At 34.5% G+C, this 25,066-nt stretch overlaps 1 protein-coding gene across 1 annotated transcript in view; it reads left to right on the top strand.

The window, feature by feature from the left end:
- The window catches only part of RBBP8 (RB binding protein 8, endonuclease), a 69,835-nt gene that overhangs the window by 18,129 nt on the left and 26,640 nt on the right, over positions 1 to 25,066 (top strand). Inside the window, exons 5-10 of the mRNA XM_049770021.1 lie at positions 4,559 to 4,671; positions 10,220 to 10,286; positions 18,213 to 18,385; positions 21,481 to 21,585; positions 22,134 to 22,231; positions 23,926 to 24,035. Coding sequence (XP_049625978.1) covers positions 4,559 to 4,671; positions 10,220 to 10,286; positions 18,213 to 18,385; positions 21,481 to 21,585; positions 22,134 to 22,231; positions 23,926 to 24,035 — 666 coding nt within the window. The remainder of the gene's footprint in view (positions 1 to 4,558; positions 4,672 to 10,219; positions 10,287 to 18,212; positions 18,386 to 21,480; positions 21,586 to 22,133; positions 22,232 to 23,925; positions 24,036 to 25,066) is intronic.

Below are 25,066 nucleotides of genomic sequence, written 5' to 3'. Positions count from 1 at the left end.
AATTGATTTTTTAATTTGGTATTTAATGTAGAACAAGCTTTAGAGTAGAAAATGTTATAATTCATGAGGTATAAAGTCTGTTTTCACTTCTTTGTAGATAGAAACTGCTTCGAGTTCTATTTATTTTTATTTGTCAAAAGACATATCTTAATTATTGTAAAGAAAACTGTGATAGACTAGAAGGAATCGAGCAAAGGCTTAGGCTGCCCACCAGGCAGGCTTAAGGAGTTCACATCCTAGTGGGGTGCTTATAACAGATCAATCCTGGCAGCTCTGGAATACATGATCCTCCTTGCCACAAGCAATCTGTGACCACAATGCTGTCAGGTGTGTAAGCACCACAGAAAAGGGGTGTGACTCTGGTGAGGCTGTTCACACTTTGTAGAATTCTTGTTTAAAGAAAATTTCAGGGGTAAGGTCTCCTTGCATTTAGGCCAGGCTTTTCCGTCTATTTCCCCTATATTTTGCTGGGCCTATGCAAACAACAACAATTGCCATCTGTATATTTTATTTTTAACTCTCATCCTTTAAAAAAAAAAAAGAGCTTACTAAACTTTCTGCTAGTGTTTTAATGAGTTCATTGGTGATTCAATAATTTTTAAAAATATACTTGCACTGAACATTTCCTTTCCTTTCTCTCCTATCTCTTTTGTTCTTTTTTCAATTTTCTGTTTTTTTTTTAATCATGTTACTTTTGGTCTTTCTGAAACAATTGTATTATGATCAGTTATGTCAACTATGTGATGCGTTTTCTTCAATAAATAAAAAATATTAAAAAAAAAAAAAGGAAGTTAATCCTGGATTAAAGACCTTGATATCAGACCCAGAACCATAAGATATATAGAACATGCTTCTTCTTTTTTTTTTTTTTTTGGTGGTGCTCAGGAATTACTCCTGGCTATCTGCTCAGAAATAGTTCCTGGCAGGCACGGGGGACCATATGGGACGCCGGGATTCGAACCAACCACCTTAGGTCCTGGGTCGGCTGCTTGCAAGGCAAACACTGCTGTGCTATCTCTCCGGTCCCTAGAACACAGTTCTATTCTTATGATTTATTTATTAACATATTTATGACTTTAGGGCCACACCCAGTGATGCTCAGGGATACTTCTGACTCTGCACTCAGGAATCACCCCTGGTGGTATTTGGGGGACTTTTTGGGGTTCTGGGGATCAAGCCCAGGTTGTCTGCATGCAGGGCAAATGCCCTACTTTCTATAGTTATTTTTTATTATTTTGACTGTTTTTTCTTTCGATATTCCATATTTAGCTTATCTATGTTTTATTCTTTCTGAATACATAATGACTGGCATCTTTTTAATCTTCAGATATATATTTTTCCTTTTTCCATCTTCTTTGAGATTAGCATTCTTTTTTTTAAACTTTGTTTATTGATTGATTGGTTTTGGGGCCACACCCAGCAGCACTCAGGGGCTACTCCTGGCTCTTTATTCAGAAATCATCCCTGACAGGCTGGGAGACCATTTGGGATGCCAGGAATTGAAGGAATTCCTTCTAAGTTGGCCGCCTGCAAGACTAACGCCTATCACTGTGCTATCTCTTGAGCCACATTCTAAATTAGAAAACACTTTCACATTCTGCTTATTTTTTTGTCTGAACTCTAAATGCTATTTATTATTTTTAGTTGCAAAATAAAAGTTTATTTTTGTGGACAGAAGAGTTTCAAGAGGTGTGGGAAAGTGGTTTGGGCCATACCATGCAGTGGTAAGTCAACTGTTGCCTTTGTGCAACAGTGGTGATACTCGGGGAATATATGTAGTGTTAGGGATTGAACAAGGGTCAACCACATGCAAGGCAAGCACCTTAACACTGTACTCTCTCTCTAATCCATTATAAAAGATTTATTTCATCATCTCTGTGAACAAGTTGGATATAACCCAGAGTATCTTAATATTCTTATTCATGGAATTATTCTTTCTCTGCCTGCTGATAGCTACTGAAATTGTATTTTCCTATGAAATTGAAGTGACTTTTTCTTTCTCTAACAAATGCAGTGAAAGACAGCTGTCAGAAAAGCAATAGAGCTCCCTTTAGAGAGTAAAGGTCTAGCAAATTTTCTCATATTCATTCCAGTTTTAAGTAACTAAACTCTTTCATGGCTATTATCAAAAGTGACATTTGACTGAAGTATACTGGAAGTAATAAACAAGTGAGCAAGTCACTTTATAGTTGTCTATATCAGTTATATTTTTGTTTGGTTTTGTTTTTCGGTCACACCTGGCAGCACTTGGGCTTATTCCTGGCTCTGCACTCAGAAACCGCTCCTGGCAGGCTCAGTAGACCATATGGGATGTCGGGATCCAACCTGGGTCTGTCCATGCCGTCTGTGTGTAAGGCAAATGCCTTATCGCTATGCTATAATTCTGGCCCTGATTGGTGATATTCTTATAAACACTTGTATTTTGTGGGTTTAGATGAGGCCATATCCAGCAGTGCTCAGGTTATCCCTGGAATAGCGTGCAGACCATATTTGTTGCTTGGGTTCACACCAGGGTCAGGCATAGTCCAGACAAGCACTTTAATCTCTGTACTATCTCTACAGGTACCCAGTGATATTTAAACTTAAAAACTAGGAGTTCGAAAGGATTGTTAATCTGTAGTCCTTTGTCGAATTTTAATATGTCATTTTTTAAAAAAAATGTTTTATGTTGTTGTTGTTTTGTTTTTTCAAAAGAACTGCTACTTGAATATGATTTAAATAAGTTAAATTGTTTAATACTATTTAACCCTATAATGTTTTTAGTGCTCTTTGACCTTGATGACCCAAGCTGTGTATATATACCACAGTTAGGTCAACTATTTGGATTTATGATGTTGGATGCAGAGGCTTCTTAAAGGCAACAGGCAGGAGATGGTACTGCCTTGTGGCCTGGGACTACCTAGCTGGCCTTAGAACCTTGAACCTTGATGGGATTAAGTTCCGTGGGTTTTCCTCTGCAGCCTCTGCAGGAATCAGGAAGCCCATTTGTATGGTTTTTGTTTGTTAATTTTTTTTGTTTGGTTTTGTTTAGTTTGATTTTGTCACTGTAACTACTGGTTTTTGGGGCTTACTCCTAGCTCAGCATTCAAGGTTCACCCCTAACTGTTCTTGGGCACCATATATAGAACAGGTATCAAATGAGGTCTAGCTATGTGAAGGCAAGTTGCATTAACTCCTGCTCTATCTCTCTGTCCCTCTTTTCATATTTTATCTCCTTCAGTTATTTTTAAAATGGCATATACAACTGTATCATGATATCTATAGACTCTTCCTTAGGGTATTGAATTTCAGTTATTAGACTAGCACTTAAGCACTCTTAAGTGCTTAACATAAGATAATTACTGTTATCCTTTAAAGTATATCTTTTCTTCCTTTTTCAATACTCTCACTTCTCCCTATTCCTTCTGCAATATGAGAGTTTCCTTTTTTAGCTCTAGCAAGTAATCAGCAAAAGCTATATTTGTAAATTTTCCTTTACTTAACAGTATAATGTGAATTTTTATTTACAATAATGTTTTTAATGTTAAGAAGGAGTAGTAAAATGGGATAATGTTTTTCCTTTATATTCTTTGTTTTGGCTTTTATTCATCTTAAAAAAATGATAGATGTTCCTTCATTATATTGTGTGCTGTATCAGTTAAAGCAAATGTGTCAGCTTTCTTAGCATATATTCTGTTCCTCACTTCTGAACTAAAGTTATATTTTGACTATAATGAATTAAACCATTATCCATTTCTTTAGTAAATAAGTTTTCTTGATAGAATTTTAAATTGCATTATTCAAAACAGAATTTTACTGACAGTTTCAATGTGTAAAATGTTATCAATATGTAAAAAAATGTTATCAGTGTGGCCTGACAGGACAGTGGATATGGCATTTGTCCTGCACCTAGTTCAATCCTTGTCATATCCACCAGGAGTAATTCCTGAATACAGAGCCAGAAGAAATCCTTGAAAATGGGTTACAGGTTTTGGCCTAACTTCCCCCACCCCCACACCCTGACTACAAGATGTTAATGCATGATTTCAGACTTTATGAGATTATGTTAAAGGTATAATTCATTATTATACTAGGGGTTTTTTTGCTTGTTTTGCCAGATCAGTTTTTAGATTTTTATATTGGAATCAAAATATAGGAAATACTTTTTTATGTTGTTGGGTTTTGCTTTTGTTTTCTTGGGGTTATACCTGATGATTCTCAGAGGTTATTCCTGGCTCTGCACTAAGAAATCACTCCTGTCAGTATCCAGGACTATGTAAGATACCAGGGATTGAGCCTTGATTGGCTCAGGAAAAGACAAGCTCCTACCTGGTATACTCTCACTTTAGCCTTGGAAATATTATTTAGTAGTTGTTGGATTTTTTTTTTTAGCTTTATTAATTATAATTGAATTTTAAGATAGTTTATGTACATTGAGGTGATTTTACAAACATACCATGAAGTAATTCTCTTATTTAGCTTAGTACATTCATCATATTGTATGTATTCTCATATTAACTTACATATTTTATTAGAACATTTAAGTTGTACTATAAAAATATTTTTTCTTATTTCCTAGATTAAGAGCAGGATTATGTGATCGCTGTGCAGTCACTGAAGAACATATGCGGAAAAAACAGCAGGAGTTTGAGAATATCCGGCAACAGAATCTTAAGCTAATCACAGAGCTTAGTAAGTTTCCTTTTTTCATTTATTCAGTATTTAAAGTGTATGATATTAAAACCTATTAGTTACAATCAAATGAACAGCTTTTGTTTATATGTTTTATATAGGCAAAAGTTTGTTTTGGTTTTTTTTTTTACCTTGTATGTATTTTGACTCTTGTGTCTATTTTAGTGTAGAATAGGTTACAAAAATATTGTGCAGGGGGGCCAGAGTGATAGCACGGTGGTAGGGTGTTTGTCTTGCATTCGGCTGACCCAGGATGGACCCAGGTTCAATTCCCGGCATCCCATATGGTCTCCTGAGCCTGCCAGGAGTGATTTCTGAGTGCAGAACCAGGAGTAACCTTTGAGCACCACCGGGTATAGCCCAAAATAAAAGATTGTGCATGGGTGGAGAGATAGTACATGGGTAAAGCACTTTCTTCAAACATAATTCAGACAAAGATACTACTAATGGATATTAAAATCATAAAAGATTGAGGGATAATTTTTTTTTTATGTTTTCAGTATTTCATACATCAACCCCAGGTCCTCATTCACACTACTTAGTGGTAGAAGGGGAAAATATAACTATAGTGGAAAAATCTACCTATGAGGCAGAACCTAGGGATTAATTTGAGATGTGATACAATATGAAGTAAACAGTTTAATCTATGAAGTAATGTTGCAAATAATGTTTACTCCGGGGACAAGATATGATTTGGGGATATGATTTATTAATGAAGTCCCCATAAAGCCTCACATATCAAGTGAACCTACAGACATTTCTTTGGAAATACCAAAGACACAACCAAAGTGTATGATCTCAGGCACACTATCACCTAGCTTGAAGGAGAACTGCAGCTAAATTGTTCAACCCCTGGAACAATATAAAGAAAATGATGAGAGAGATAGCCAGATAAACATACTCAGAAAGTGGGACAGAGTGATAGTATAGTGATTATGGGACCTACCTTCCACATGGCTAACCTGGGTTCAATTCCCAGCATTCCATAAGTCCTCTATGAGTGATTCCTGAGTGCAGAGCCAAGAGTAACCAACCCTTGAGTACCAGCAGCTATGGGGAAAAAAAAAAGCAAACAACCCCCCCCCCAAACAAGAAATGCATAATTTTAGGAAAGTCAGTGTCAGGGTCATGAAAAAAATTAAAAGAAGATATTGTATTTATTTAAAAGAAGATTATGTATATATATATATTTACATATATATGTATATGTGTACACAATATTAGCAGGTATAAACAAAACTGCTATGAAAGATCTAAAAAGAACCTGTAGCAATAAGAAACTAGTAATTGTTTTTCATAGAAATTATACAAGTGTTTAGAGAATAAATTCTTTTTTTTTTTTTTTTTTTTTTTGGTTTTTTGGGCCACGCCCGGCGGTGCTCAGGGATTACTCCTGGCTGTCTGCTCAGAAATAGCTCCTGGCAGGCACGGGGGACCATATGGGACACCGGGATTCGAACCAACTACCTTTGGTTCTGAATCGGCTGCTTGCAAGGCAAACACCGCTGTGCTATCTCTCCGGGCCCGAGAATAAATTCTTGATGGATGTTATTTGTATTAAAATATTTTAGTTTAAAATTTATCTTGGCTAAAAACTAGCAAAATATTAGTAGCTATCAGAATCAATGTAACGATATGAGATTCTTTCTGTAGCTTCCTTCCTTTAGGTATTTTTTTAAATAATATCTTTATTTAAGCACCATGATTACAAACATGTTTGTAGTTGGGTTTCAGTTATTAAAAAAGAACATCTCCCTTCACCAGTGCAACATTTCTACCACCAATGCCCTCTATCTCCCTCCTCCACCTTCTACCTGTATTTGAGACAGGCATACTACTTCTCTCACTAACACATCAAGATAGTTCTTAGTGTTGTTCTTTTTCTAACTGCATTCACCACTCTTTGTGGTAAGCTTCATATCATGAGCCGGTCCTTCCAGCCCTCATCTCTATTGTTTCTAGGTGTTATTACAATAATGTCTTTTATTTTTTCTTAAATCCCGTAGATGAATGATATTATTTTGTGTCTATCTCTCTCCCTCTGGCTTATTTCACTCAGCATAATAGTTTCCATGTCCATCCACATATAGGCAAATTTCATGACTTCATTTCTTTCCTGACAGCTGTATAGTATTCCAATTTGTATATGTACCATAGTTTCTCCAGCAACTCATCTGTTGTTGGGCTTCTGTTGTTGTTTCCATATTCTAGCTATTAAAATTCATTAAAATCAAGAACCAAGAGGCCAGAGATACAGTACAAAGAATGGTTCAGACACTTGCCTTGTGTGCATCCATCCCAGGTTTGATCCCTAGCACAACATATGGTCCATCCCTTGAGCAATCCCACGAATGATTCCTGAGCACAGAGTCAAAACTCCCTGAGCACCACCAGATGTGGCCCCAAAACAAAAAATAACTAGGCTAACTTGTAAAGAACAAAATAGATTTTGTTTAAATAAAAAATTTAGTTACCACAGGGATGCAGTGAAAAAAGAAATTCTCATTCATTGTTGGTAGGACTGTAGTTCAGTTCAGTCTTTATGTAAAACAGTATGGAAGTTTTCAAAAAAATTAAAAATAGGACTCCCATATTACCCAGTGATTTCGCTCCTTGGCATCTATTCATTAACATGAAAACATTAACTTGAAAGAATACGTGCTTACCTATGTTCATTCTAGATATACACACACACTGGAATATTATTCAACTATAAAAATTATCTTGCCTTTTGTGATACCTTGGATGGAACTAAAGGGTATCATATTAAACAAAGTATTTTGAAAGAGGGGCTTAGGGGTACAAAGATTTTGCTCAGCCCAGTAAGCTATTTGTCCAATTCGTGTGTGTGTGTGTGTGTGTGTGTGTGTGTGTGTGTGTGCTCGTGCGTTTTAAATATAATCTTTAAGTGTCTGTCTCTACATTGATGTTTTTGTTATACACAATCTTATTTTCTTAGCCCAAGTAAAAAGTTCCAATTTACTTATAGTTTATGCAGGTTCTTTTGACATCATCCCTTCAGTAGATGAAGATGGGAAAAGACTAAAGAGCTTTTATGTATGGAATAATTTATACTCTGAATATGAGTGCCTTTCCCAATGATTGCCACTAATTATTTGGGAGCAGCTCTGCCATAATATTCTTTTCTTAGTACTTATTAATTAATTTCTCTATTTTAAAACATGTAGAGATAGTCTAGGGGCATTAGCCTAAGGACTGTTAGCTATTAGTCAATTTCTTTCCTGAGCATTCCTACCTCTGGTATGAAATTAATGCATTTTTACTGGGAAAATTCACTTAAAAAAATTCAGTTGTATGGTTTTACAAAAGTGGAAATGTTTGTGTTTTTGGGTCTCTGTAACCACTCCAGGCCTGTTGCTAAAGTGCTATTACACTTCCATGATAGTCCATTGTACCCTCTCAGCCCACTCACTCCTCTCTTAGTAATCTCAGTTTTGTAGTCAGGGTTTAAGGATATTTTTGTTTTGGACATTGGAAAAACTGACTTTTTTTTTAGAAGGCCTTTTGTTGTATTTTACCATCAGTCCAGTGACAGCTAACCTTTTTGAGCCCGACTGCCCAAACTGCGGCACAAAACCAAATAATTTCCTCAAAAGTGCCAGCACGTCAAATAAACTTTAATAACAAGATTTTAGTATCTAAATGCGGACCTTCCTGCATGCCAGCTGCAAGGCCTTCTCATGCCACAGCTGGCACGGGAGCCATAGGTTCGCCATCATGGGTGGACCTACTTATTTTTAAATTACTGAGGAATTTTTTTTATTCCTTACATCCTCTAGTGAACCCTTTCTGGCCTCTCAATATTTCAGTTGACTTATTTTCAGAGCTGGTTTGTCATTACATTGGGATTTGGAGATATCTGAATCAAAACTTTAAGATCATCATTGATTTCTCTTAACCCCTTCAAAAATGTATTTCCAGTAATCGACTACTTCTGCTCCTTTACAACTTTTTCTATTTTTGCTCCTTTTTCATTAGTCAGGAGACTCATTTCTTTTACTAATTAACCACCTAACTTGTTTTTTTTTTAGCTTTTTTTTTTTCACTCTAGTATATGGTTATATGTACTTATGACCAAACTTCTCATCATTCATGCATCATCAAAATAATACTTGTTAATTTTTTTTAAAGTGTAGTTAAGATTTTTTAGCCTGGTTTTGAAGACTTCTATCATTGTTATACCCAATTCTTTCTAACTTTGTTTCTTTAATTGTTTGCAGAGGATAAATACCTCTCTAATACAGTTATCTTCTTTTTGATAAAGATCTTTTCTGACCTTTTTTTTTTTTTTTTGGATCACACCCAGCAGTGCTCAGGGGTTACTCCTAGCTCTATGCTCAGAAATCACTCCTGACAGGCTCGTTGGGGAGACCATATGGGATGCTGGGATGCGAACCACCGACTTTCTGCATGCAAGGCAAATGCCTTACCTCCATGCTATCTCTCCGGCCCCTTTCCTGATCATTCTAAGGGCCAAAGGAAAACAGGCCAAACTTTTTTCCTTAGACTTTCTTTTGTACTATATTACATACTTTGTTGTGCTTATCATCTTAGTTGTATAAATTATGTTTATGTGGCATCTTATCAACCATTATACTATGTTTCTTTAAATCACTGTCTTAAGTAATCTTTACATCCTCATTATTGTGTTATTGTATATAACCCAACAATTTTAAATATTCAGTATAAGAAAAAATTTTTTTATTTTTAATATATTTAAGTACCATGAATATAAAATGTTTGTAGTTGGGTTTCAGTCATAGTGACAAAATTATTAACAATTTTAAAATATAATTAGCTTTATTTGACAGAGAGCTATTATATTTTCTGTGACTTGAATTTCCTAGATGTGCCCTAATAAATTACATGCTTAATCAGTGACATCATACTTAGAAATTCAGAATGATTTTATGCTAGTCACAGTGGATATTAGAGTGCAAAGTTGAGTTTCTGATAACAAATTAAATAAGATTGTATAGAAAGTTTCAGTCAAGTTAGGGTCAAATAAACAGCTACTATATCAAGAAATATATACTACTAATACCATAATTTATTCACAAAGCAGAGTCTGACTAAGGAAGAGATTTTGATTTAAACATGCTTACATTATACAAAAATTACATGACTATTCAGTATAACTTTTATGGTCAGATTTATTTTAAGATAAATGACTCTCATTATAATGGTATTTAAAATTAGTAGGACTGAGTAACCAGAGTATTGTGCTCTTTCCCTCTGAATAATTAGTTTGTACTTACCAGTACATGATGTACTTTTTCCTTTTTCACCTATATTACATAAAATTATCCATGAGTCAATTAATGGAACTGGCATAAAGTGAAATATATTAATAACTACTAATTAGTTTTGGGTGGTAATCTTAACATTTAAAATTAGACATCTTAGTTTTTCCATACTTAAGATTATTTTGAAATCCTGATATTCATCTTTACACAATATTGGCCTTATTTTTCATATTGTATTCATGTTAACACACTATTTCCCTTTTTTTTATCTCATACTTAAGTGAATGAAAAGAATACTCTTCAGGAAGAAAATAAAAAGCTCTCTGAACAACTGCAACAGAAAATTGAGTAAGTATTTTTTTCTGAATTACAGAAGAAAACTCTTTCCTCTTAACTTTTGCTATTTCATTAAGTCAGGTGTGCAAATTATAAATATATGTTAAGAACTACAGATTGCATTTCTAAAATGGTTGGGGTCACAGAGAGAGAGAATACAGGTACAGAGTACAGTAACTTAGTTTTTTATACAGCAGGACCTGGTTCACTCTTTAGCACTGTATATTCCTAGGCAGGAGTTACTTCTAAGCACAGAGCCAGGAGAATTCCCTAAGTACATTTGGTATAGCCCCCAAATCTTTAAAAATACAATAATAAAAATAATTACAAGGTGTTCTGCAATAAAATATAAATAAAATCATATTATTGTTTTGATAGCATATAAAGTTTAAGCAACTCTAGTGTATATGTTAACTACTAGTATTTTATTCTTTATTTTTTATCATGATTTTATAAATAATAAATTAGTAAGGTACTTAACTTTCAAATAAATATTTGTGTTTTGTTATCTCTCTTTCAGCCTAAAAGCTTCTTAAAAAATTTAATAAATATTTACTCAGTACATACTTTTTAGACCTGGAGAACTGCTTTCTTTACTCTGTTGCTTTCTTCCCTCCCTCTCACTATTTTACTTAAATAATAAAAATAATGACTTATCAAAGGGTGGGGGGATAAAAAATGACTTATCTTGTGTACTAATTATTCTAATCTTTTATGTTTACTATTTTTATTTCTCATTATTATTCTTCAAGGTAGTTTTATTATCTGTATGGATGAGAAAACAAAACTCAATTTGCCATGTCTCACAGTTGGTTGGGTTGTTATTCAGATCCTAGTTGTTTTTTTTTGTTTTGTTTTGTTTTAATGCCCATATTCTTCCTTTTACACAATAGAGTCTCAAAAAATAACCATTAAGTCTGGAGAGATAGGACAGGAGATGAGGCACATGACTTGCTTGGGACCATAGCCATGACACTGTTTTAAATCTCTGGCATCAGATACAATCTTTTTTGTTTTCTTTTGGATCACACCCGACTTTGCTCAAGGGTTACTCCTGGCTCTGCTCAGAAATCGCTCCTGGCAGGCTCGGGACCATATGGGATGCTGGGATTCGAACCACCATCCTTCTGCATGCAAGGCAAACGCCCTACCTCCATGCTTATGTCTCTGGCCCCCAGATACAATCTCTTAAGCAAAGAGCCGGGAATAGCCCCTGAATACCAACAAGTGTAACACCATCTCTTCCCCTCCCAAAATAATAATAATCTTATTTTTCAGATATGATCTGACTGATGAAGAATAGAGATTTTGTCAGCTTTTATATGTTTTGCATATAAATATATATTTTTATGATTTCTCAACTATAGAAAGCTTATATAGTATTATTTAAGAGTTAGGATTTAGGAGTCAATTATTTTTATAGGGATTATAAAGACTGTTGTATTTGAATAAACATCTACAATAACTTGACAGCACTGTACACATGTAGCATTATTTTGGCTCAGAATAGTTATTCAGCATGAACACATTCTCAAAAAATTACTGGGTAGTTTTTTTAGTATACTTTTAGGTAGTTATCTGAATGTTTATATTTCCCCCATGTGGTCATTTCATTGACTATTGGAAGCCAAAAGAATTATAGAGGGGTGGGTATACTAATCAGATGAAGAAAAAATTCTTTGGGATTAAACATAGGATGGATCTCTCTCACTCGCTCACTCTCACTCTTTCTCTCTTTCTCTCTCGTTCTCCCTCCACCCCTCTTCTCTTTCCATCTGTGTGTCTCTTTCTCTGTTCTTCCTGCTCCTTACCCTTTCTTCTCTCTCCCTTTTACTACTCTTTTTTACCCATCTCCCCAGGATTCCCTCTCTCTCTCTTATTTTTGGTCCATATCAAGCAATGCCAGGGTCTTCTTCCCCAGGTCATGGAACCATACTGAAAATCATATTGAGGTCTTCTGCATACAAAGTATGAGCTCTAGCCCTCTAAGCTATCTCTCTGGCCCAAAGGTAGAATTTTTTTTTTCTTTTTGGTGTCAGAAATCAAACCAGAGTCTCACACTTGCCTGGCAGGTCTCTTGCTGCCGAGCCACATGTCTGATCCAGTACTTATTGATTTCACTCCTGCTGTATATTGAAGTGAGACTAGAGCACAGATCATCAGTTTTTATATATGATTTCAAAGCCCAAACATTTAAAAAGTTATTTATAACCTAATATCACCTCAACACTCAACATGCAATTTATAGTATTTATTTGTTCCACTTTATGCGAGAATTCCTATGCTTTACTACAGAAACGTCAGTGTATTTGACTGCAGGATGATGCCTCTGGTTCTGTTAGAAGTGCTATGATGGGGCCGGAGAAATAGCATGAAGGTAAGGCGTTTGCCTCTCATGCAGAAGGACAGTGGTTCGAATCCCTGCATCCCATATGGTCCCCTGTGCCTGCCAGGGGCGATTTCTGAGCGTAGAGCCAGGAGTAACCCCTGAGCACTGCCGGGTGTGACCCAAAAAACAAAAAAAACAAAAAAAAAAAGAAGTGCTATGATAGTCTATATATGCTCTGTTTTATATGCTCTCTGTTATCCTTTTTTTTTTTTTTAAAGAAATCTGGTTACTTAAGGGCCAGGACATAGATAAGGGACTTTTCTTGCATGTAGCCCACCCAGGGGTTAATCCCTACACCCCACCCCACATGTCCATGAGCCCTATCAAGAGTGATCTCTTGCTAAGCATAGAGCCAAGAGTAAGCACTCAGCACAGTTGGGAGTGGTCCTCTCCCTTCAAATTCTGATTTTTTAATCACATCTGTTTCAAACATTTCACATGAATAATTATCAATCTATAGCATATTATAAGAAGTAATTTTAACTCATCTAATAAGATACCTTGAACACATTGTCCCTGATATTTATGAATGTCAAAGACAAATAGGAGTATGTAGAGCAGCGTTTTTCAGCCACTGTGCCATGACACACTAGTGTGCCTTGAGATATTGTCTGGTGTGCCATGGAAAAAATTCCAATTTTATTCGTAACATGCAACTTTGGCTCACAAATAGACCAATCATTATAAAATACTTTATTATTTCATAATAAAGTAATTATAAAATAATTTCTTTGTATTTATTTTATTCCTATTCAAGAGAATTACTTTATATATAGTCAATATAGTCACAGGCTTAATTTTTTTTTAACATTTTCTAATGGTGGTGTGCCTCGTGATTTTTTTTTTCATGAAAAAAGTGTGCCTTTGCACAAAAAGGTTGAAAAACACTGGTGTAGAGTAATTAAAAAGCTTAATACAGAAGGTGAATGTCTCAAAACCAAGATGGATGTAATATATTGAAATTAGATGTCATTTACTTAGTAAAAATATGAATTCCAAGTAGTTATAGTTTATTTAATTCATTATAGTGTTCTCAAGTTTACTTTTTTCCATTGTAGCTCATGTATATATATATTTTTTTTTAATTTAAATAATTTTTATTTTGACCAAGGTGGATTACAAATCTTTCACAGTAATATTTAAGGTACACACATTGAATCAGTGACATTGAATCAGGGGCATTCCCACCACCAATCTTGTCCTCCCTCCACCCCTGTTCTCAGCATGCATCCCATATCCCCCTGCTTTGACGCCTGGGCTGCTAGGATAAGTGGTAGCTCATGTATATTTTTTAAAATATACAAATTCCAAAGTATAAAATACAGTAAAATTATAAAATATAGTAGTAAAGCAAAAATATATTAAATATCAAAAATTAAACATACAGTAAAAAAATTAATCCTGTATGAGTTCAGCACATGTTTATTTCATTTAGGATATACCTCAACACAGTGTTGAAGGTAACTTGTTACATTTTTTTTATTTCTTTTCTGTAATTTAAAATGCTTATTACTCTTATAAATCAACTTCTCTTCAAAAGTAAAATTGTCTTTTTGCTTGACAGTTTTAAAATAAATAACAAGAGGGGACCAGAGCATTTGCTTTGCACACAACAGATTTAGTATAATCACTGGCATACCATATATCCTCCAGTAATAATTTCTGAGTACAAATTCAGGAGTAGCCCCTGAGCAGCACCAGGTGTGACCCAAAAACAAACAATACAAAAGAATATTCATATATTAAACTTCTACTGATCTCAAGATATTCAGGTATCGGACTTACTAATCTGTATATTAAGGAATCTTCTCACTTTTTTTGTGTGTGTGCTTTTTGGGACACACCCAGTGACACTCAGGGGTTACTTCTGGCTTTGCGCTTAGAAATCACTCCTATCTTGGAGGACCATATGTATTGCCGGAGATCTAACCATGGTCCATCTAGGTTAATGCGTGCAAGGCAAATGCCTTACCACTTATGCCACTGCTCTGGCCCCCTTCTCATTTATTTTTGAAAGTTCTATTTAAGGGAAATGGCAATAACTGCCTCATTAAATTTAAATTTTGTTTTAAATATAAGCAGATTAAGGGGAGAAACCAAATATTTAACTTTTTAAACTAGCTTATAAGGAGAACATTGGACTTTGTAGGTATTTGGAATATAGAACAATTGAAACTTTTTTTGTTTTGTGGACCAGGGATCGTCGAGCATAGATCCTCATACATACAAAGTATGTTCCTTACTGTTTAGCTCCAGCCTTATTCCTACTAAATTTATGTTTTTTCAAAGAATTTTATTTAAGAGGAGGTCTAAAATGAAGTATATAACTGGGGAAAAGTTACTCACAGACTATCAGAAGAAAAAGTGAAAGGAGAAAGATCTCATATTGCACATTGAATCTAGCCAAAGGTCGTTGTGTGAATTTAACTTTGCTCAAAAAATCAAAGTGAGACCCAGTGCTTTAAAGAAACTTGTTGAATACAGTGGAGTTATTTTGTTTTGTTTTAGTTTTAGTTTTAATTTTTTTCCTTTTATGAGAGAGAAGGACAAAGGAAAGAGCAAAAAGTACTACTTGGTTTCTTTACTTCTAGTGAACTCTGGTTTTGTTCGTCATTTTTTCTTTCCTTTTGTGATTTCAACCACTTCTAGATTGACTCTTCCATGAAATCGGTTTCTTCGGACAAATTCATATTTTATGGCTAATCAGCAAATAGGCTTGATATATTTTATGTGAGGTCAGATAGATTTCACACTTCATTAATTTATAAAGCTTTCTCATGTGACTTTAGTTTACTTCATTTTTCCAGAATTATAAATATAGGAAAAAATGAAAAATTAGATATTTGGAGCTGGAGCAAAAGTATCACAGGTAGGGTACTTGCCATGTATACAACTGACCTGGGTTCTATCCCTGACATCCCATATGGTCCTCCAAGCAATGCCAAGAGTAATTTCTGAGTGCCAAGCCAGAATAACTAATATAGCATATATGATTATAAGCCATTGATTTATATTATCCAGAATATTAAGATATGAATTTGTTAGGAGAAGTTTTGTAAAATTTCATTCTATTGGTTGAAAATAGTATTATCAGTTGATATGAAACTTGGATAGATAGATTTGGTCCCATAAAAACTCATTGGCTGACAGACTGGTAAGAATTGGTTGATAAAAAAAAAGAATTGGTTGATAGATAAGATCAGTAATGGATTAACATAGGAGAGATGATTAAGTTGAAGATAATTATTGTATTTTTATTCAGTAACCACAATTCAACCAAAAAGTAATTTTAGCACCTTTGTTCCTCAATTGCATTTGGCAGACATATATGACTAGATCAGCACAAATTAATTTTTAGTGAACCTTAAGAGCCTCCCATTCAACAAATTGAACACCTACTAATTGTCTACTGTTATGGACTCATATCAATGAGCCAAAGATTTTTATGCTTCTAGAGCTTATATTTCACCAGGTAAGCAGTAGAAAAGTCAATTATATACTATTTTAGTAAGCAGTAAATACTACTGATAAAGTTAATTCACCCCAATGAACAGGAGTATTAGAGTGTAGGAGAAAGTTTTGCATCTTTATAGTTAGGTCTTGATGAGAAAATAAAGCTTCAGCAGACATGAGCAGAATGAAGTAACTTGTCATGTAGTATCTGAAGATAAACATTCAAAACATGGAATCACTAAAGCAAAGAACCTAAGAACCTAAATATTTCTTGTATAATTGAGATACCTCAAGGAAGAAAAAATGATCCAAGTAGAATATAACATGGAAGATCAGAATAGTAATGGGGGAAGGTAACATCCAAATCAGGTAGGAACTTCTGAATTATTAAAGAGATTTTTGCATATACTTTTCAGTGAAATAGAGAAATTCTGACATAGAATTATTAAGTTTCAATAGGATTATTCTATTGTATCAGGAATAAATTATGAGAGGGCCTAAATAGAAGTACGGTGGTCTATAGAGATAACGAAGATTGAATCCTACCTGTAATCAGTCACTACTCTCATGATCCATACTAAGAATAATAAGAATAACACATTAAATCATTAGTACTGTCCTGTAAAGCTAATTACCAAAATTAAAATGCTAGTTTGGTTACTTAAAACTTTGGTAAATGGGGCTGGAGAGATAGCACAGCAGAAGGGCATTTGCCTTGCATGTGGCTGACCTGGGAGGGACCCGGTTCAATTCTTGGTACCCATATGGTCCCTCAGCCTGCCAGGGGTGATTTCTGAGTGCAGAGCTAGTAGTAACCCCTGAGCACCGCTGGTTATGGCCCAACAGCCAATCAGTTAATCAATAAATAAATAAAGTTTAAAAGTTTTTAGTAAATGTCCTCAATTATAAAATGAGTAATTATTATAAGTCATACAGTTGTGATAATTTAATGGATATATGGAGCAGTTTAAGTGGTTTCTGCAGTATAAACCTACAGTAAATGTTGGTGATTATCAACTTTAATGTTACCACCATATTCAGTTACCAAATCATGCTCATTCTGCTTCTAGAGCTTTTAATTTCAGTCTGTTTCTATACAGTCTGTTTTTAACATTAGTTCAAACCAATAGAAACTCAGATGGGCTGCTAATTGATTTACTTGCCTTCTATCTTTCTGTACCAATTTTACACACTGCTGCTATATCACGTTACTCCCAGGTTCTGAAACCTTCATTATATCCTTTTTTAATTTATGCTGAATACTCTCCTTTATGTCATCCTAGCTAGTGCTTCTCCAACACAAGTCCATAATACTGTATACTTTTAGTCAACTCAGTATTCTAAATATAGTCTATCCAGTAAAGCAGTTCTTCCCCTTCCATATTTTACATTTCTAAAATTATATAAATATATTTAGAAGTGGCTTCTTATTAGAATGCTTGCTTTCTAGAATCTTTAAATCAATAGACTTAAGGGGCCAGAGCGGTGGCGTAAGCATTTGCCTTGCACATGTCTGACCTAGGACGGACCAGGTTTGATCCCCCAGCGTCACATATGGTCCTCCAAGACAGGAGCAATTTCTGAGCACATAGCTAGGAGTAACCCCTGAGCATAAAAACAAACAAACAAAAAAAATCAGTAGACTTAAATCACTAGACTTCATTATTTACAGTTAAGGTAATTAGGAATCAGAATCCTCTGCTGATTTTTCTCTGTATTTGAAATTGTTTTCATTTTGATTCAAATGCCACCAACTACAATTTGTATTTTACTTCTCATAATATTCCCCACTTGGTACTTTCACCATTTCAGTGCTTCTCTAATCTTTGTATTCAGATTTGGAATTAATTTTATACCTGTATTCTCTTTTAGCTCTGTGCCACGATGTTTTAAATAATATATCTTGAATGATTTCCTTTTTTTTTTTTTTTTTTTGGTTTTTGCGTCACACCTGGTGACTGACACTCAGGGGTTACTCCTGGCTATGAGCTCCAGGGAATTCAATCTTGGTCAGCCACTTGCAAGGCAAAAGCCCTACCACTGCGCCACCATTCCAGCCCAAGTGATTTCCTTTCAATTGTCATTTTTTTCTCTAGGAAAGATCAAGAGCAAGCAACTGAACGTGACTGTGAGGAAAATATTATTCCAGATTCACCCATAACATCCTTTTCATTTTCTGGCATTAACCGGCTACGAAGAAAGGAAAACTTTCATGTCCGATATGTAGAACATACACGAACTAAACTGAAGCACACTATGTGTCCAAATGGTAAGGATTGGAGGAGCTGGAGCAGTAGTAAATAGTTAGGACTCGTCTTGCACATAGCCAGTCTGTGTTTGATCCCCAGCATCATAGTGTCCTCGAGCACAAAGCCAGGAATAATCACTGAGCACTGGCAGGTATGGCCCAAAAGCAAAAACAGAAAAATAATTGGAACTGTGGTATTTTAGTTATGTTTGTATATAAGAAGATACTTATCTGTTAATTTTTTGCATTATTTAATCATTTTTAGGTGTAACACTTTATAACTATAAACATGACAATTAGTGAAGTGCTCAGGAAGATGCTTTCTACGGTACTTTCCATTGGTATAGAGATGTGCACTGTTCATGACATGTTCATGACTGTTCATTTATAAAAGTGCTTGACATTTCATAGATATAATGAATTTCTTTTCTATTTTCATTTAAAAAATACTGTTGAACCAAGGAGCTATCTCAGGTGAGTAGACATTTGTGAAATTGTTTGATTTCCAATATTATTTATTCCCCAATACTCTTCCTTCAGCACCAGCTGGTGTATCCTTGGGGGCCTCTAGTATCACCAGGCCAAGCATTAGCTATTGAATCTTCCTTTCCTAGATAAGCAAATACATTCTTTAGATAAGTTAAATTACTTTGGATCCCCTGTTCAGTACAAAAGTCAAAATTCAAATCTAGCCTTTTCTGTCTTTATTCCAAATGAATTTTACTTTATTTTTCAAACAAAGTTTTGTTTTACAGTATTATCAATAATGGTTTTTCAGGGGCATAATAGCACCAGTGTACCCATTTCCCCCCAAAGGAACCTATCCTGTCTCCCTTATCGTGCCTCCAACTCAATTTTGTGGGTCAGCTCCCCCTTTATATTGCCTTTGGATATTTGATATTACCTAGCTGTGTGTCTTTAAGTCCTAAATATGGATATCATGCTGAGTGAATTAATTCCGAATGGAAGATTGCTCATATATGGAACTTAAAGATACATAGCTTTTCCTGACTTTAAACCTTAGTGCTTTTAGGTCCTTCCTATATCTTTCCAGCATGATCTTTTTTTTTTTGGGTGGGGGGGCCCGCCCTGCTGCACTCAGGGTTTACTCCTGGCTATCTGCTCAGAAATCACTCCTGGCAGGCACGGGGGACCTTATGGGATGCCGGCATTCAAACCACCTTTGGTCCTGGGTCGGCCATTTGCAAGGCAAACACCCTATCACTGTGCATCTCTCTGGCCTCTCCAGCATGATCTTTATGCTAGTTTGTAGCAACTGATAGCAAGCAATAAAGAAATAATTTATCATGAGTATATTAAGTACTTTGTGATTTATCATGATGAAGTATATTCCTTAATTTAGCCCAGATTATCATTTTTTGCTTCTTTGAAAGTACATTTTATGGGCCAGAGAGATAGCATGGAAGTGGGATGTTTGCCTTGCATGCAGGACGGTGGTTCGAATCCCAGCATCCTATATGGTCCCCCGAGCCTGCCAGGAGCAATTTCTGAGCATAGAGCCAGGAGGAACCCCTGAGCGCTGCCGGGTGTGACCCCCCCCCCCCCCAAAAAAAAGAAAGTACATTTTATGAAACTGAAATGAATAAAATATTAATAAAATATTCCTTTTCATTGTTTTTTATTTGGTTTTGGACCATACCTACTGTGCTTAGGGCTTTTTCCTGTCTCTGCACTAAGATATCACTCACTCCTGGAGTGGCTTGAGGTACCTTATGAGGTGCCAGGGATCAAGCCCCATTTGACAGCATGCAAGACAAATGCTTACCCATGGTCCTAACTCCTTTTGGTAATGACTATTCTGTTTTAATGTTTTAAAATAAATGATAATGGTGTCTTATTTTTTACCTACATTTGTAACAAATATTTGAGTGGAAGGCTAATCATGAATAACATTGTAATTCATAGTTACTAGATTAAAAGCAAAGAAGAAAAAATTGAATAATTGAATAAAAGATGGACAGAGTCATATAGATATTTTATAACTTAAGTTGTTGATAATAGCTATACTTTAAAAAATAAAGTATATCTTATTCTTTGATCTTAGAATATTGTCAAATTTTCCCATTTTAGATGAGCTTGCATTACCATCTAGTGGAAAATAAAAGAACTGTTAATAAACTTGGAGTAAAAAAATTATAAAATCATGCATCTACAATGCACACGCATTGATCTTTTATTCTGCTTCAGACAAGTCATGAATCATTGACATATAAGCAGTTGTATAATATAGATCATGTTTAAGTCTGTGTGTAAAAACAAAGTCACAACAATTTTATTATCCTTTCATGTCTAGTACAATTACTTCTGATATATTTCTTCATTATATGAGAATGTAATTATTTTAAGCTTTAATTTAGCTATTTTCATCTTGTTTTGATTATTTTTACTTAGAATTTGATTTAGGGCCAGAAAGGGCATTTGCCTTGCATGCTGCCTTTTCAGGTTCGATTTCTGGCATCCTATATGGTTCCCTGAACCTGCCAGGAGTAACCTCAGAGGGTAGCTGAGTGTGGCCCCTCCAAAAAAAATTTTTTTTGTTCTAAAATAAAAATTTTAAACTATGTCAATTATTTTAAAATAGATTTAATGCCTACATTATTTCCAGCTTATTTATCTTAAAACTTAAAACTTGAGAGTGACTACTAATATTACTTTCAAGCTATAATTACTAAGTTTCTTTCTCTTTACTTTGTTCTTCTTTTAACTTAATTTTAATTAAGTCCCTGAGTAGAAAATTGATTTCCTGAGGATGAATGTTTCATGATTTTCTTCCAGCAACTAAAACTACAAGAAAGATTGTAGAGATATGTAATACAGTACTCATTTTAAATTATTCCTTTAATTTTCAAAAATAGAACACAAAAGAAATATTAAAATATTTGAACACTTATATAAAAAATATAAGTTACAAGAGGCTTTTCTAGTCCTTATCCTACTTTACTAACTTCTTGCTTTGTTTTGTAGTGAATTGAAAGCAACAATTATTTTACCAGAATATTAACCTTAAAAGCAAGTTTTGTACTGACTTAGAAAAATAATGGTTTGATTTTGTTTATTATCATTATTATTTTTATATGATCTTTTTTCTCCCTTAGAAATAAGAAAGGTTTCAAAGACTTCTGCTCAGTCAAAACATAACCCCGGTGAAAATGAAATTCTTGTTCCTGACACTTGTGATCAAAGTCAATCTCCAATGACTAGTAAGCAAAATAATATTATTGTACAAGTTTAAAACATGTAAGCATTTTATTTTGTTTGTAACATTGGTTGGTAAGCTTTCAGTTTGAAAAGTGATATAAAATATTATCCTATATCAATTTATTTTATAGCCCTATACAAATTAATTATTGCTAATAATTTAGAAATAAAGAGTTTGGTTTTGACAGTATTCTGTTTTGATACGCTGGGTGGTCATTTAAGTAAAGTGGGTAGGTAGACATGAATTTACAGAGAATTCTAGGATGGAGAGTCATATAGAAGTTGTTAGCAAATATCTGTTACATTCACTTATAAAAATCACATATTCTCTATCTGAAAATGTTTGGCAAGTATACATGTTTATATTTGCAACTTACTGCCATCTGCAATAGATATTTTGAATTCTTTTTTTCCTCACAGTTTATTTTTTAATGTCCAATACAGTTTATAAAATGTTTCTTAAAGCTTCTTTCTTTTCCCATTTTAGGAGGGAGCATTTTTTATGCATCTTATTTCTATTATAATATGATTTTTTTAATTTCTTACTTAGGAACACATGGAACAAAAAGTTATTCCACTGTTAAATCATCTTTTGATAATTCTACAATTGTTGCTGAGACACTTGGAATTAACAGTCAAGAAGAATCTGTAAGTTATTGTTTGATGAATTAAAAATTAATTTTTTTAGCTCAGTACTTAGAGAATTAAGCAAAAAAAATGTTGTCTCCATAGATCATTGTGATTAGAAAGATCCTTTTTGTTTGTTTGTTTGTTTGTTTGGGAGCCACACCCAGACATCATTCCTGGCAGGCTCGGGGATCATGAGATGCCAGGGATTGAATTCAAGTTGGCGGCATGCAAGGCAAATGCCCTACCTGCTGTGCTATTGCTCTGGCCCCAAAAGATCCATTTTATTAACTACCTAAGACAGTCCCCAGACATATGTGAAGTCTTTAGAATTTGGAATAAATTAAAAGTTGAATCAAAACTTAGGCAAGCAATAGTGGCTTACAGATTATAGTCCTCTTCTCCTTTCCACCATTTCTGTTCTTCCCCTTTCATTCTAAGGGAAAAATAAAATCGCTGGCGTTTATTTTGAAATTTATTAACTTTTTCTAATAACTGGATTAAAAAGCAGACTGAATTCTTAGGTCTATTATAGTTATTGTTTATTGTTATTATTTATTGTTCTTCCTTTTAGTGCCAGTTCAACTGACCTAATACTTAGGAATTAAGTAATTAAACACATGATTTCCTTTTTTAGTATTTTAGTTTTTCTTTATATTTACATTTTTTAACTAATCCCTAAAAATAAAAAGCTTGAGACTTAAGAGAGAACCTATTTTTTTAATTAATATCTTTATTTAAACACCTTGATTACAAATACGATTGTAGTTGGGTTTCAGTCATATAAAGAACCACCCCTCTTCACCACTGCAACATTCCCATCACCAATGTCCCAATTCTCCGTCTTCCCCACCCCACCCCCACTGCACTCAAGACAGGCTTTCTATTTCCCTCATTCATTCACATTGTTATGATGAGAACTTATTTTTAATAAGAATCTCAGTTGACTGTATATACACTAAAATTTGTGAAACATTGTTCTCTAAAGGATCCATTTAAGTTTATTACTTATCAGTATGAATCATTATGTCTTTTTCTTGTTTTATTTTTTAATTTGAGTTTGTATACATTCATAATAGAATGTAGTTTTATGAAACATTGTTTTCCTTTATTTCAAACTTGCTTCATATTTTCTACATAAAATTAACCATTTTCAGGTATGCAAGTTTTGTGGCAAGAGATATAATACAATAGTTAAGACACTTACCTTGCATTTGGGTGGCCTTGGTTTGATCCACAGCACTGTATGTTTACCAGAGCACTGTCAAGAGTGACCTTGAGTTCAGAGCTAGGAGTGGGGCTATGAGTACCATTAGGTATGGCCCAACCCCCCCCCCAATTTTTTTTAATAAATAAGGTATATAGTTAAGGAGCACATAGAATATTTATCATAGTATATAAACTGTCACCTGCCTCTTATTTTAAGGCATTTTAATCACTTCTAACAAAAGCCCTATTAAATAAACATACTTTATCAGTAATACATACTGTTACAGTTCTCATTTCCTACTATCAGAATCCCGTGGCAATCACCAAAATCTTATTTCTTTCCTAATGAGTTTAACTGTTCTGGAATCATACACTGAGTCTTTTAAATATGACTTCTTTTTAGCATATTTTTGAGTTTCATCCACATCCATATTTGTATCGATATTTCATTTTTAAGGATGAATAATAGCCTATTCTAAGTATATACTTGTATTTTATAATTGAAGGAACCTCAAGGTCCCATGAGCCCTCTTGGCGATGAACTCTACCACTGTCTGGAAGGAAGTGACAAGCAATCTTTTGAAAAATCTACACGGTATAGTGAAGATACTTCAAGGTAATTTGAGGAATTTTAGTAAAACCTAAAACTGTTGATCATATTCATTATCTTTATTTTCTTTTCCTCAGTAAGTTTGTTATTTTAGTTGGTTTTTGGTTTCTTTTTTATTTTCAATATTTTACTGTTGAGGACTTTTTTATTACAGTAGAACATATTATTTTAGGGATTGTATGTGTAGTGTGTGAATGTGTGCATGTGCTTGTGTGTTTCTGTCAATATTAAATATTTCTACTTCACCGTTCCTAACCTTATTGTGTCCAGAATGATAGTATAGCAAGTAGGGCATTTACCCTGTACATAGCCATCGTGGGTTCAATACTCACAATCCCCAGAGCCTACCAGGAGTGATGGTGGGCCAGAGTGATAGTAAGATAGTAAGTAGTATAGATAGATAGATTGATAGATAGATGATAGATGTAGTCAAGCCCAGTTCAGTTCTTGGCATTCATCTGATCCTCCTGAACATTACCAATCGTCCCCAAGTACAGTCTGGTGTAAGCTCTGAGCATTGCCCAGACCCTTGCCAAAGGAAAAAGAAGTTTTTTCTTTCTTGTAACTAAGTAATTGCATGACAAGATGTCATGCCAAAGAATTTTCATTCTCGGCCAAATTTATTAAAATAATATTTTCTTGATCATGGCAGATAATTACTGCTGGTTGTGGCTCTTTTTATAGTTTTAAATTTTGAGTAATAATTTGGAAAGGGATTTTGGGGGTTTTGTTTTGGGTGGTTTTTTTTTGTTTTTTTTGGTTTTTTTTTTTTTTTTGGCTTAGGGTTAGTTTGGGTTGGGTTTTTGGTTTGTTTTCTTATTTATTTTGTGTCTTTCATGTGTGGTTTTTGGCTACTCCCCGTAGCTGTCAGGGTACTTTTTGTTCAGAAATTATTCCTGACAGGATAGGAAGACCATATGGGATGCCTGAGCTCGAATCTGGGTCAGCTATGTGCAAGTCAAGCTCCTTCCCCCTTGTACTATCGTTCTGGCCTCTGAAGATGGGTATTTGGGGTCTGCTTCTAGCTCTGTTCTCAA

Source organism: Suncus etruscus, chromosome 3 (genome assembly GCF_024139225.1).
Source record: "Suncus etruscus isolate mSunEtr1 chromosome 3, mSunEtr1.pri.cur, whole genome shotgun sequence".
Taxonomy (NCBI): Eukaryota; Metazoa; Chordata; class Mammalia; order Eulipotyphla; family Soricidae; genus Suncus; species Suncus etruscus.
Note: the sequence above shows the minus strand (reverse complement) of the source record. Positions and strands in the feature narration are given on the sequence as shown.